General features: G+C 43.1%; 1 protein-coding gene across 1 annotated transcript; it reads left to right on the top strand.

Moving 5' to 3' along the window:
* Nucleotides 1-1,917: 1,917 nt before the first annotated feature.
* MYCFIDRAFT_176173 (uncharacterized protein) lies at nt 1,918-14,326 on the top strand (the record flags this gene model as incomplete). The annotated part of the gene is made up of 6 exons (XM_007929980.1): nt 1,918-1,922; nt 11,572-11,643; nt 11,668-11,713; nt 11,761-12,929; nt 12,982-13,802; nt 13,863-14,326. The coding sequence occupies 6 exons, from the start codon at nt 1,918-1,920 to the stop codon at nt 14,324-14,326; spliced, it is 2,577 nt and encodes an 858-aa protein (XP_007928171.1).
* Nucleotides 14,327-14,586: the final 260 nt, after the last annotated feature.

Here is a 14,586-nt window from a genome sequence, read left to right as displayed (position 1 = left end):
TCCGCTAGTATAAGTCTAGTCGTATCGATAATAGTAGTTCGGTCCGCCTAGAGAAGGGCTAGGACGCGGGTAGAAATAGGAACTAATCTGTCGCTACTATTAGTTATCTTAGATAGGGCATTAATTAACGACCGATAGCCGCGCTTAATAATAGCATTCGACTAGAGATAGTATAGGGAGATACGAACGTTCTTCGCCCTATATAAAATAAGTAGCGCTTAAGGCTCCTTAGCTATATTGTTCGTAGCGTTGTCTAAGATAACCTCGTAAGGTATTCCCTAGCGGCAAAATAGATCCTTAAATAGGAAGGTAGCTATATTACGGGCATTAATAGCACCGCAACCCTTATAGAAATAATAGGCCTCCGGCTATCGAGAAAGACCCTCTCGAATAATATATAGGCTATTATTGCGGCTAAGATAGACCCTATCGCTATACTACCGCTCCCTAACTAACTAGGTAGTAGGGATACGTAGCTCCCCTAGACGTCGGTAGCTATTCCTAAAGTTACACTTAGGACAGCTCTTATAGTAGCGGGAGACATTAGCCTATACGCCGTCCTACTAGTAGCGTCGACGAAGGACATCGAAGGTGCCCTCCGCCGCCTAGTAGCCGAGCTTATCGTAAACAGAACGAAGGATTTCTTATTAGGCTGCTAGATCGTTAATAACACGCTAGAGCGGTATATTAGCTATAGCCTATCGCTAAAGGATACGATCCTTAATAAGGAACCTCCGAGAATAGCGAATAATACGACGGTATTAACTCTTTAATAGACCGAGAGCTCTCTTCGTATAGGTAAGGAAGTAGGCGATATTATAGGAGTCGTCGGAGTAGACCCTATTAAGGATATTATCCCTACCTAGTTCGCCCGCCTTAGTATCGTCCTAGTCCTCGCTATTAGTAGTAGGGTCTTCGTTAGGCTAGTTACTAGGTTAGTCGTCGGCAGTAGACCTAGTAATTACCGGTATAGCGTTAATATAGAAGGTAGTAAAGAAGGTGCGGTTAATAACCGCGTCGACATCCTCTTCTTCTACTATCTCGGCGATATCCTCTTCTATAGTAGGCCTTCTAGAAAGGCTATCCGGTCTAGTATACTTCTTACTAGGAACATAGAAGACGTCGAAATTAAACAAATAGATCTAGGCAACCTACCGAGCTATCGTAGAGTTAGGCAGGTTAGAGGCTATACGGTTAAGCTAATAGACTAGCGTCTAAGCGTCGACTTCTAGGCGAAAGAACACTCTAAAGAGCTAAGAACGGAACTTCTTAAGAGCCTTATAGACACTAAGGCACTCTCGCTTGCTAGTATCGTATCGGGCCTCGATTAGTTTCTATAGACCGGACTTGTACCGGACAGGGTAACGTAAGGAGGGCTCCTTACGATTATACTATACTAGCATCTCGCTATAGCCTTCCCCGCTCGAGTCGATAGCGACAATTAGCAGACCTACGCCTTCCGAGTAGTTAATAGAGGTAGGCGTAGGCGCGCTAACAAGTGCCTTAGTAACCTTGTCCTTAGCGGCTTAGTAAACGGAGGTCTATTTAAACTCTATATCCTTCTTAAGCAAGGCGTATAGAGGCTTATATACTAACGCAAAGTTTTCGACCTAGATACGGAAGTAGGAGACTACTCTAAGCTAGATCCGGATATCTTTCTAATAGGTAGGGTCTAGCTAGGATACAATCTTTAGGACCTATACATTGTTAGGATAGCGGCCGTTCTTATTAGTAACAAACCCGATAATGTTTATACGCTTATATAGGAGCTAAAGCTTTTCCCTATATACTATTAAGTTAGCCCGCTCTAAGTCGCAGAGGATACTATCGAGGTTCTAGATGTGTTTAAGAAAGAACCTACGGATACTAGGCTCTACTTCTTCGTTATTATACCTAGTTTTAGGGCCTTTAATACTAATGTCGTCGAGGAAAGGCATCGTAGTATAAGAAATATATACCGCGAGGACTTAATTTATAATACGCACGAACTAGGCTACTAAGTTAGTCGCCCCTTAGGGAAGGGTAGTTTGTCTATCTAGTCTAAGAGGCGTTTCGAAACTAGTTAGGTCTCTACTATCGGAGTAGAGAGGTATCTAGTCGTAGCCCGAGAACATATTAACTAGTAAGGCTACTATATAATTAGCAAAGGCTTCCGAGAACCTATTAGTCTCCGGGGGAAGGTTAGTATCTCTAATCGTAACCGTATTAAACTTTTAGGCAGCGTTAATTAGCCGGTACTTCTTTAGTTCCCTAGGAGCTGTCTTCTTCTAAACTAGGAAGTATAGATTGCGATACGAGGCATAGGAAGGCTCTAAGGTGCTAGCCTTTACACGCTGCCGTATTATGTCCTTAACTATACCTCTTAGGCTTAGGTTTAGCTTAAACCCTAGGTAAGCCTAAGGCTTATACTCGATCGTTCGGATCCTCTATAGAGGGGCAACCTCTAGGTTAATCCTGCCTAGATACGTAAAGTTATATACTAACACGGCTTTACGGTTGTATAGAAGCTCGTATAGCAAATCTAGTTTAAGATCCGAAAGCTCGATACTAGGTTTGATTTTCGCTAGTCTCTCCGGCGTTAGCCTTAAACCCCTAGGAATAGTAGAGAACTTTTTTATAATATACCTCTAGTCGTACGGACTATCCCTAGGTATTAATATCGCTTTGCGGTTAAGGCACTTTTGTCGCTAGTTAGGATTTCTACTAGGATTAGACCTATTAGTTATATATACGCTGCCTTTTACGGGCTTAATCTTGTTAGCTACCCTCTTATATAGGGTATATATACTAACCGCTCGTAATACCCGAGCCCTCTCTCTTTAACGTTAGGCCCGGAGATTAGCGTAATAGAATAGCGCGTAAACTTTATTAGAAGTCTCCTTAAGTCGGTAGGTATATAGCTAGTAATCTTAATTTATAATTCCGGCGAAAACGTTAGATTCCTAATAATACCCCCGGGGTATTATTCGATCGGCGCTCTAATTAGTTAGTTCGGATTCGGGCTCGGGTAGATCCGCTTCCGGCGGCGATAATTGCGATAGTATTATTACCGAGATTCGTATACTAGGTTGTCGTTACCGTATTGTTATACTCGCTATCGCTTCGAGCATTCGCCTCCTTAGTATAGAGCCTAGAAACTTGCCTTAACGTACGAAGCGGCGTACCTCTAGATATAACCTATTCGAGCTATACTAACTTATAGCGCAGATTGCCGGTCTTATAACCGCGCTATAGCGTTTCCCGAAGAGCGCTTAGAAGCAGCAAGGATATCCTCGTAGGACTTATAGCTAGTGTTTCCGATATAACTAGTAAATACGACTCGGTTACCCTTCTAGTTAGCGATAGTTCCTTCCTAGGAGCTATCGTCGTAGTTACGCTAGATACCCCGGGTTATACGAGACTATAGACGACCTAGAATAATTAGCGTATTCGGGTTAGCGGCAATCTAGAAGGTAAAGGAAAAGCATATACCGAAAGCGTCTACTATAATATTATAGTAGGCACCTACTAGCGCAACCTCCCTATTTACTCCCTATATACTAAGGGAAATATCTCTGTTTATTAGCAGTCGGAGCTGTTTAGCCTAGCGCTTACTTACAATAAGTAACTCTAAACTATTATTAAGTATTACTAGTAACTACTAACTATAGCTTCTAATAGTAACTTAAATATAGATAGCGGGAACGATAGCAAAGGAACGGGTAACTACGGAAAGGTCTATATTATTAGGGATAGAGTAAAGTTCCTTAAGTCGAGGAGGTCCTACTCGACTAATTTGTTAGCTAGTAAATTAGATAGCCTTAATAGAAACTGAAACCGAAGTAGGGTCGGTATTATTACTATCCCCTCGGCCTATCTCCTTAATCCCCTCTTCGTTAGTATTATCGATAGTCTCCTAGCTCTCGTAGGTTACTAATTCGCCTTCTATAGACTCCTAGGCCCCTAAAAATTTAGGAAGGAACTATAGGGAAGAGACGTCGATATAGTCCTCTCGCCCCTATTTACGTCGGAGGGCTATAAAGTCTTTTATAAAGGTATTATCGTTAGGAATCCGGCTCTAGAACAGGTTAGTAGGCAAACCGTATACTAGAAGCTCTTCTATAGACACGTTAGACTTGAGGTCTAGGAACTATAAAGCCTAGAAGAGAGCATTTGCCTTTGTATCGTAAGAGTTAGTAGGCCCGGCACTATACTTCTTTATATACCTATTAAAGCGAAAGCTCTTTAGGTCGGCTAACTTTCGTTTATAGGCCGGCGGGTTAGCTAGGCCTAGGGTACTACTAAGGTCGGTAGTATTATCCTCTATATCGATATCGGGAGTCTCTAGTACCTCCGGAGTAGCTATACTAGCTCGGGTTATATAGTCTTTAGCTATCTAGAGTGTCTTAGTCTTAGCGACTAATTCTCGCTGTTTCTTAGCCTTATTAGCTGCCTGCTTCTTAAGTATCCTAGTAGGGGCTGCCGTACTAGGGCGGGTAGGGTTCTGCGGGCTCTTACCCTTGCCCTAGGACTAGGTTTAGGACGACTAAGTTTAGGACCTTATAGCAGCGTAGACATCTATACTGTTCTTAGTAACCGCGTAAACATTAGTAACTACGTCCGGGTCCTAAGACACAAAGTTGACTTTAATAGGCTTAGTAGTACCGTTACTACTCCGCTCCTTAACCTGTTTTGCCCTAACCTTCTAAGTTTCTCGTTTAGCAATAGCGGCGAGAGTACTATTCCTAGCATCCTTAAACTCGATCTTACTACTATATTTCTTCTCTAGAAGACTCCTAAGTTAAGGTAGCTTCGGGGCTCTACGATCCTACTCGAAGTTAATCTTGTCGCCGGTATCGGTATAGTAGAACCAACTATTTACTTATATAACGAGCTTCCTCTTAAGAAGCTCTTTCTAGATAGGGCAGTCCGATTAAATATATTTGAAACCGCCGCATATCTAGTACTTGCTATCTAAGTTAGAATAGATCTTCCGTATAGCGTAGACGTTAACTAAAGGGGCCTTAGGGTAGTTAGGATCGGAAACCTAGTAGACCGGTAGTATATCCTTTAGTATACTAGTATTAATAACCTCCCTAACTCGCTATAGTGCTTTCGTATTAAGGTTAAGCTAGGCTAGGGATTTAGCTAAGTCCGCAACGTCCTAAGAGTGCTTAGTAATAGTAGGAGTTACAGTCTTAGGACCGCTCTACGACTTAGGAAGGAACCTAGGTCCTCTACTTCCCGAGGCGTCGCTCTTTACCTAAGCTAGGTTATTCCGGTCCTCGCTATAAATAAACTTCTTCGCATCGGCGGAGCTATTAATATCGTCCTTAACAGCTTCTAGGACCTCTTTATACTTCCTAAAGGTCTTAGGATTAGCTTCGCTAAGCTTGTAGCGACGGAAGACACGCTTAGCCGTAGACTACGGCAACCCTTTAAGGAGTAGCCTCGTCCTTTAAGAGTTCTCGAGGTCCTACTAGTTAATGCCGTCCGCTAACTTAACAAACTCGCGGACATACTCCTTTAGGTCGTTATCTTCGGTACGCCTCTCTATATAGAGGTTCTTAAGCTACGTACGACTACCTTTAATACGACGGCTATCGCGATCCCGATACTCCCTTATAAAGGCCTGCTTAAAGACCTCCTAGTCGGTATTAGACTTGTCGTCCTTTTCTAGGTAGCTAACTAGGGTTCTAAGGGTTCGGTAAAGCTTAGTAATAGTAGTCCTTATAAGGGACCGGACCTTATACTAGTCCGACTCCTCTTCGAGTTCGTACTTAGTTAAATTGTCCTTAAAGCGTTCTACGTACGCCGTAGCGTTCTACTCTTCGAATAAAGGGTTCCTACTGCTTCCCGGCTCTAGCGGGCGACGCCTATTCTAACGGAGAAGGTTAGTTTGCCCTTAAATTATCTTTATAACGACATTATAGAGAGCCTCGGGTATAGAAGGCTCGATAGCCCCTAGGTCGATAGCGCTTATAACAACTAGTCGTCGCCTGATTTCTTCGTTAATAGAGTCTAGTAGGTTATTAGATTCCGAAGATTCCGCTAATTTGTAATACTCGCTTTCGCTAGAGCTTATTCGATTGTTATAAAGTAGTTAAAATAAAATGCTATAAGAAAGTGTTTTTAGTATATATTATAGGTTTAGCTTGTTTCGATATTGCTATACGAGAAAATAGTATCCTAGGCTGTTTTCTTCTAATGTTACCCCTAGGGTAGTATTAGAATTTAGCCTCCTAGGGGTCGCCTAGACACCCCTAGGAGCTTTAATTTAGTAAATTTAGATAAAAGCCTCTCGGAGGAAGGAACTGCAATCTCTATTTATACCTAGATCCTAGAAACTAGCCGCTTTACTAACTATCGTTATCTCCTTTAGCTAGGCGGGGGGCGGGGACCTTCTTTTTCTAGTAGAAGGCTAAGTACTATCCGAACGAGGCAGCGAATTCTAAAACAATCTATCCGGTTAATAGGGGAACTATCTAGGTATCCGACCTGTAATCTAGAAATTGCTATCGTATAGATAGTCTTAGCAAACTAAGCAAGGCCGATAGGTAATTAATCTATCTCCTCCTTAGGCGGGCGGTAGCTTATCTCGAGTAAGCGGTGCTAAATAGGTCTTCGACCCGGAGCCGAGTCCTTAGAAGCTAGCTACAGTTACAGACCCTAAGCTATAACAGTCCTAAGGGTTTGCAGCTTTTCGGGGTTAAAGCGATGCCCTTGTTAAGAGGTTTCTCTGCTTGTCGTAACGGCCCCTTAAGATACTTCGGTATCGTCCGTATTATAGGCTCTTATCGTACCCTCGCTTCGGTTATAGCTATTCGTGCCTAGAGACTGCCTTTAACACACCCGAACCTGTTAGATATAAAGAGATAGCCCTACCTTCGGCTCTAATAAAGGACGGAAACTAATACTACTACTACTACTTGTAGCAATAGTATAGGCTACCGAGGGTAATATAACCTATAGCAATATAGGCAGCTATGTTTAGTAAGATAGGATAACGAGACTATCGCTTAGGCTAATAACTAGAGCCCTGCAACATAGGCATTATAGAAGTGTAATATAAACAATATACTATACGAGGTTAATAATCTGTCTACTCTATAGAAGGAGGCCTCTTATATAGGCTTAAAACTAGCCTATAGGTATAGGGCCGGTTACTAGCTAATACTATATTTCTAATTTTATCTCCGCGCCGTCTCTAGGTCTAAGGTACGAAGTAGAAACCTAGCGCTCTATATTTACCCGGCTATTATAGAGACGAGCTATATTTAGATTAGTTTCTTCGTATATTACGACCTAGCGGATAGTAAGCGAAAGGGCGATAGAACGTTTATAATACGTCTCTATTTAGACCTAAAATACAAAGGTCCTAAGGAGCCCTAGCATCCTAACTATAAGGAGATTCTTTAGTATTAGCACTTTAATCCTCTATACTACGAGGTAGATAGCAAGCCTACGAGAGAGAAACTTTAACGAGAAATTCTCTATAATACGTAGCGCTATTATATAGCTATAGATGTGTACTAAGTCCGGCAACTCGAAGAAGAATTAAGATAGCGACCGAGTAGGAGAATAACAGTATATTAGTAGAGTCGAGGTCTTATAAGCGAAGTACGAGATAATATAGGCTCTTAGTCGTATAGAGTAACGTACTATATAAATAACTAGGCGTGCTACTCTTATTTACTTACGACCTATATCCTAGGATACTATTCTCGTACTTTTTATACTCTTTTCTAATACCTTACCTATAAGCGCTCCGCGATAACCGAGTAAATGTAAGCTATAGGATTTCCGCTCGGTACCTTAGCCTTCGAGATACGGCGGAGTTAATTCTCTATAATACGTAGCGCTATTGTATAGCTATAGATACGTACTAAGTCCGGCAACTCGAAGAAGAATTAAGATAGCGACCGAGTAGGAGAATAATAGTATATTAGTAGAGTCGAGGTCTTATAAGCGAAGCACGAGATAATATAGGCTCTTAGTCGTATAGAGTAACGTACTATATAAATAACTAGGCGTGCTACTCTTATTCACTTACGACCTATATCCTAGGATACTATTCTCGTACTTTTTATACTCTTTTCTAATACCTTACCTATAAGCGCTCTGCGATAATCGAGTAAATATAAGCTATAGGGTTTCCGCTCGGTACCTTAGTCTCCGAGATAGGGCGGAGTTGAATTTAGAGCGATAGCCGGCACTCGTAGCCGGTATATAGAGACGGTAGTAGGCCTTTTCCTACTAAATAACTAGCTTATTTAGTATAGCCTACCTAATATTTCTTATATTTCCTAGTAATAAGCCTAGGTTACTTATAAGATTACTATAGCTAGTAAGGGCATTACTAAAGAATATCTATACTATAGTAGGATACTATTATTACGCCGGCTATTTATTAAAAGGAGGCTTTCGCCTATTACTATACCGGCTATATATACCGGCTATATTTCAAAGTTTGCCGTACCTGCCTTTTTTAGCCGTACCTACCTTCTTTCCTTACTCTAACGTTACTATAATATAGGCTTACGCGACGCTTACTCTATTACCTAGCGATACCGCGATACTACCTCTCTCGCTATATTTAACCTTCGTATCGATACCTATACCTCTACGCTCTATATCTACTATCTCCGTAATACCCTCGCTCCGCGCGCGCTTTCGTATACCTTCGTAACGTACTTTTTTCCTTAATTCGACGACTTTTATAATACCGAGTCTACTTAACTAAGTTACGACGCCTCGCAAGAAGGGACCTACTACTTCTACGAGTCGTAATAAGACCGGAAATAGTAGAACGAGTATAGTATATTAACGTAAGAAGGCTACTACTACTACCGCTAGATCTAGTACTAGAAAGGGCGTCGCGAGTAAGGCTCTACGTAAAATAACGGCGGGCAAGGCTCTACGTAAGACGACGACTAGCGCTTCTACTACTAGTAGTAATAATCGTACGAAGCGTCGATAGCGCCTAGGAAGCAAGTCCTATTTATAGCCGGTAGCGTAGCCGGTAGCGTAGCCGGTAGCGTAGCCGGCATTCTTACTGTCTTTTTACTAATCCTTCTTTAGCCGTAGCCCTCCGTAAGATTCGAAAGTATTAGAAGAGTTCTAATTAGACTAATCTCCTAATCCGTAAAGCTCCTTTCTAACGACTTGTTCGCGAAATTACCTAGAATTATAGAACGGACCTTCGCTTCTAAGCCTCCGCGATAGGCGCCCTTTAAGAGGCTATAGAAGCCTACCTAGTTCGTATCTTCGAATGTATATTTCTCTTCTACCTCTTTTCGGACTATACTAATACTATTTTAGCGGTTAACCTTATAGCTATCTACGCGAAGCGTATAACGATTATAGATAAGGATTTCAAAGCACTCGATTAGATTCTAAAAGGCTAGAATGTCTATATTCGAGATAGTACTAGGTAGGATAGATGTTCTAGTAGGAAGGATGTTCGTAGTGTCGTCTATAAGCTTTTCTATATACGAAATAAGCCGCTATTATACGGCGCTATATACCGCGCTCTAAATACTCTCTAAGTATATATATATAGTATAGTATACTTTATTAGCCGTACGGAATAGAAGTCTTCGAAAATCCCGTTAGTACTAAGGAGTTAAAAGGCCGGCTACGCTGCCGGCTACGCTACCGGCTACGCTACTAGCTACGCTGCTAGGGTTTTTAAAGAACTAAAAGAAGATAGACATTCCGGTTAATTTGTATTAGTTTAGATTTTAATAAAAAGAAAATAGGGAAAAATAAGGAAGGTTAAAGAACCTAATACTTATAGTTATAGGCATTATCCCTGTTTTCTAGACTATATTATATACCTACCTTCGCAACTCTACCTAATACTCCCTCTAAATATCCTTATACTCTACCTACTAGAAATTCAACTAGGTACCTAGACCTATAGCTGCCTCTATATCTTTTACTATCTTCTATAGGTTAAAGGACTCCTCTATAGTAGCCTCTACCTCCTTATATAATACGAAGTTACTGCCTACCCTATCCTTAATATCTCCTAAATAACTAAGAGTTCTAAGGAACGAACTAGTATTCGGCCTTAGTATAGCGAGTAACTAGTAGAACGTTCTATAGAGCTACCTTATAGCTCTTTTATATACTATACCGATACCGAGAGAGGAGCTATCCTAGTACTTAATATTCGAGAATAGTTTAGTTAGAAAGTGCTAGAACTTCTTAAGGAGGGCTTCTAGGGAAATCGATAAGTTCTGCCTAGATCTAGATAATAATATTCTGCCGAGCAGTTAGGGAATTAAATAGCGAGCGAAAGGATAAAATTTATACCTAATAAATATAGTTTCTAAACTAAACTATAATAGCTTATATATATATATGCTTTTAATTAGTTAGTACCCTTAGCTAATTGTCTATAGATTTAGGGTTATATAAGTACCTTCCTATAACTGAAAAATGCCGGCTACGCTACCGGCTATACTCTCGTATCTTATAAAGGGCTTGCTTCGAGTTACGTAGACATTCTTACACTTCTTAGAAACCGATAAATTCTATAGTTCGAACTAGCTAATCCTATAGTTGCTTAGCAAACTAACCTAAACCAAACTAGATCTTCGGCTTAGCAAACTAAACTAAACTAACCCGAACTACTACGCGGTCTAGGCGCGCCGCTTCGTATCTATTATAACGATATACTCGTTACTACTAATTCTAACCCGGAAGCTAGTTTTATCGAAATTCTATATATTCCGCGGCTTTATATCTAGTCGCTTTATTATCGCCTTAAACTAGTTAAACTAGCTCCTTATCGTAGAAGGGTCGTAAGCTTCCTTCCGCTATACCTTAATTAGTTTAGACTTAACTTTGCTAAGTCTATAGTACTTTAGAAAGCGGTCCGCCTAGTCTATACTAAATAGCGGTATTATATCCTTCGATATACCTTCTAGTAGCAGGCTTACTAGTATATCTATCGCTATAACGGTAATTAGCGGTACTAGTAAGAATATATCTATTTCGTCCCTCTTTTAATAATAATCCGCTAGCGCTATCTCTTAAGACTCGTCTAATTTAGTATTAGTTAATAGACGGCTAAATAGCGACCTACGGCCTCTTAACCGCTAATAGATGCGAGAATATAGGCGAGTTGCTTTCTTACTCTTATAGAGCGCTCGAATACTAACCTTCTTATCCGATTTAGCTACTAATTCGTAGTATCTCGAAACGACGCGCTCTACTACCCTTTCTGCCCTCTCTACCTCGGTTAACCGCTTAGCTCGCACCCTCTTTACGTTTTTGCCCTTATTACGCCCTATATCGAGTTTTATATATAATCCGTATAGTAGAATATAAGAAATAGGAGGACTATACGCTTTAGAATAAGGTAGACGCGCCTACTAAGGATTATATAAGAAATAGCGATAGTAAGGTCCTATAGCTACTATATACTCGGATAAACTAGCTAATATAATAACTAGACTCGCGGTTTAATACTATATATACCTAGATATCTATACGGGAATAGAACCTACTACTATATCGAGTTTTACGTATAGCCTACTAAGAAAAAGCGATTTTACGTATAGCCGGAACCCCCGCGAACAGCGGGGAGGAGTGTGTGACGGAACCCCGGATATGGTCTAAAATACAGTGTGGAAATCCTTCTCCTGCCAAGAAGTCACGTGCTGTCATGTGACTGAGCTTACGCGTCACAGCTTCACCTTCACCATCATGGTCCAGCCACGCGGTGCAGGCACAAGGAGCACACCGCAAATTGGCTGCGCGCCTAGCTAGGTAAAGTCCAATTTCCTACACCTCTTCGTGAAGTGTTTGCCATTGCGCGCCTCATCGTCCTGCATACAGAACAACATGACCTCCAACGTTATGCCGGTGTTGCCAAACGAGCTCTGGCAGCGCATCTTCTCTTTCGCATCGCAGAATACCGATACTCCCTGGGACCATATCAAATTGTGGCCCTCGATTCGCGCGGTCTCGGGCTCATGGCGCGCAAACATAACTCGAGAATACCTCGAAGCATATATCAAAGATCCAGCACGATGTCTGATATACTGGGATGCTGGAGAAGACTACGTGCCAAACATGGAGCATGGAATGATACATCAGTTTGATCTCGAGATGACCTTTGACCGGTTCGATAAAGATGCCGAGGGTAACGAAGACAAGACAAGAGTCGTGTTCAAGGAGACCAAGCAGACAAGACTGATTCCCAAGTATTGGTCTGCGAAGACGAAGAGTGCTCACAAGAGGAAGAAGATGCGCGGCTGGCAGGAAAAGATTGAAACATACCTAGGGACGGGTGACATTGGAGATGCAGCAGGAGGCGGGTGTTTCGATGATACAGCTCACGTCATAGGCATTTACGGACAAGTGAACGACACCGCATTGCCAGGACTGCGCTTCGACCCAAAGAAGTTCGAGATATCTTTCGAATGGGAGCCTATGCTCGTGGCATTCATGAAAGAAGCTCTGGAGCTCACCAAGCGCTTCGAGAAAGCTGCAGTCAAATTCGAGACTGCAATACCCAAAGCCACTCCGAGACTTTCGCCAAAGGAGATTTTGGCGAGCATGGAAGCTAGCACGAACGCGAAGAACACTATAAGAAAACGAGTTCGAAGAGAGCGCATCTGGCGTCATTATCGAGCGATCAATGATTTTTGGGCAGATAAGGATTTTCCGTTCGATGATGAGGAAGAAGCAGTTATTCTCAAGCGCATCAACGATTTCGCAGGCGCGGGCGGCGACGAGCAGTTTTCCAGGATACTCAAGGCTTTTGGTGGTGGCGAGAGCGAAGGTGAAAGGCTCGATGCCGATGACGACCAAGAAAGCAGCAATGATGAGGATGAGGCAAGCGAACATGAGTCGGATGGCATGGTTGATATCTGCGACATAGACACCGGGGATGAGGGCGATAGCACCGGTTCAGACGATGAGGATGAGGACTTGTAACATTAGGTGCTATACCTCGGCCTCTTGTCGAGAATCACAGTTCTTCAGTCACTCATCTGCTGTGAACCGATGGTCCTACGCCTTTCTCAGTCCGACTAGGCTGCATGCGCTCCGAGTATCAACGAGAATGCAGCAAACGTATCAAACGGCATCGAGAAGACCATCTAAAAAGGGCAGGACTGGGCAGGGAGCTGCTGCGTCATCCGATCAGAGGCCTGTTTGCGATAGTACTGACCACGACGATGACATGGTCGTCCCAGAACCCGACAAGCGTGCCCGGACCCCTTCACTATACGATGCTACAGGAATGGGTCAGCCGCGCAATGATTCCCTGAATGAGACCATCGGCGGGGAAAGATGGTTGACGACTCCAACATCTGCCCAAGGACCTCATCTTGCTGCGGGTGAAGATCATTCATCGAGACTTGCAAGAGAGCTCGCAGGAAAGGATGGCAGTGAGCCACTTCAGGCCAGCCTCTTGCAATCGGTGCAAGACAACACCTCGAAACCACGAAGAAGGCGTCGAACCGCAAGCAGTGGCAATACCACCGGCCAGTTGTCGACTTGTAGCTCTCCTACAAGTGCAGCTCATTCGCAGCAGGCTGCAGATGGCTTGCCACTCCTGGATCCCGCATCGCATCTCAGCCATTTGACTGCTGACGCTGGACTCGCCGAAGCGTGCGCCGTCTATCGACATAGCGACTGTGCGCGAGCTGAGGGACTGCTGAGTGAGGACCAGGAAGACGAGGATGAGATAGTTTGTCAGAATTGCAGAGACAAAGCTGCAACAACTAACTCCATCGGTGGAAACGAAAGGACCCAGCAACCATCGCAGCAGCTTGTCCCCGTCGATTCTGACGAAACTGTCAGTGACGAAATTCTCGCAGAGCGCATCCAATTGGGAGAGTATTAACGAGATATTGAACAAGGCGAGGAGATCGATGAACTGCAGGAGACAACTGAACAAGATCAACCCAGCGAGCAAATGATCCAGCTTGATCCTGCCGAAAGATCGAGTACATCGGCCACAGGGGCACCTACAACCAACAACACGGTGATATCGGGGGCTCAAAGAAATCCTCAGCTCCTCAGCGCTATGGCTCGTCCCACGGCACCGCTTCATCCCGGCCCTGGTGCCATCGAAACGGAACTTGATCAGTTCAAATACCAGCAGAACATTTACAATAACCTGATGGAACGTTATGTTCAGGGGGAAGCGGAAGAAAAGCGTAGGCTTGTGGAACAGGGTGCTGTTAATGAGGATAACGATGATTTTATGAATGATTCGGATGGTGATGAGGTGGAAGGTGATATGGAGGAGGAGGAGGAGGAGGAGGAGGAGGAGGAGGAGGAGGAGGAGGAGCTGAGACCAATGAGAGCAGATGGAGCATAGAAGCGGCTTCGAGGCATTGTCTCATCACCTTTCTGCGAGTCAACACAGCGCGTGGCAGAATAATGTCAGTACACCATTTCCACCTACGTCTGCTGACTTCCAACCAGAACCATCTCGTCATCGCTCAAGTAGCGTCAGTTCATTCACATCTCAAATCACAAAGAATCACAGCAATCAAGACAAACATCGTTCCCTTGCTTATACTACAAGTCGAAATCATGTCATGAAAACATCCCCTCAAGATCCCCCAAAGCCCAACT

Source organism: Pseudocercospora fijiensis (assembly GCF_000340215.1).
Source record: "Pseudocercospora fijiensis CIRAD86 unplaced genomic scaffold MYCFIscaffold_6, whole genome shotgun sequence".
NCBI lineage: Eukaryota > Fungi > Ascomycota > Dothideomycetes > Mycosphaerellales > Mycosphaerellaceae > Pseudocercospora > Pseudocercospora fijiensis.
This window is presented reverse-complemented; position numbering and strand designations above follow the sequence as displayed.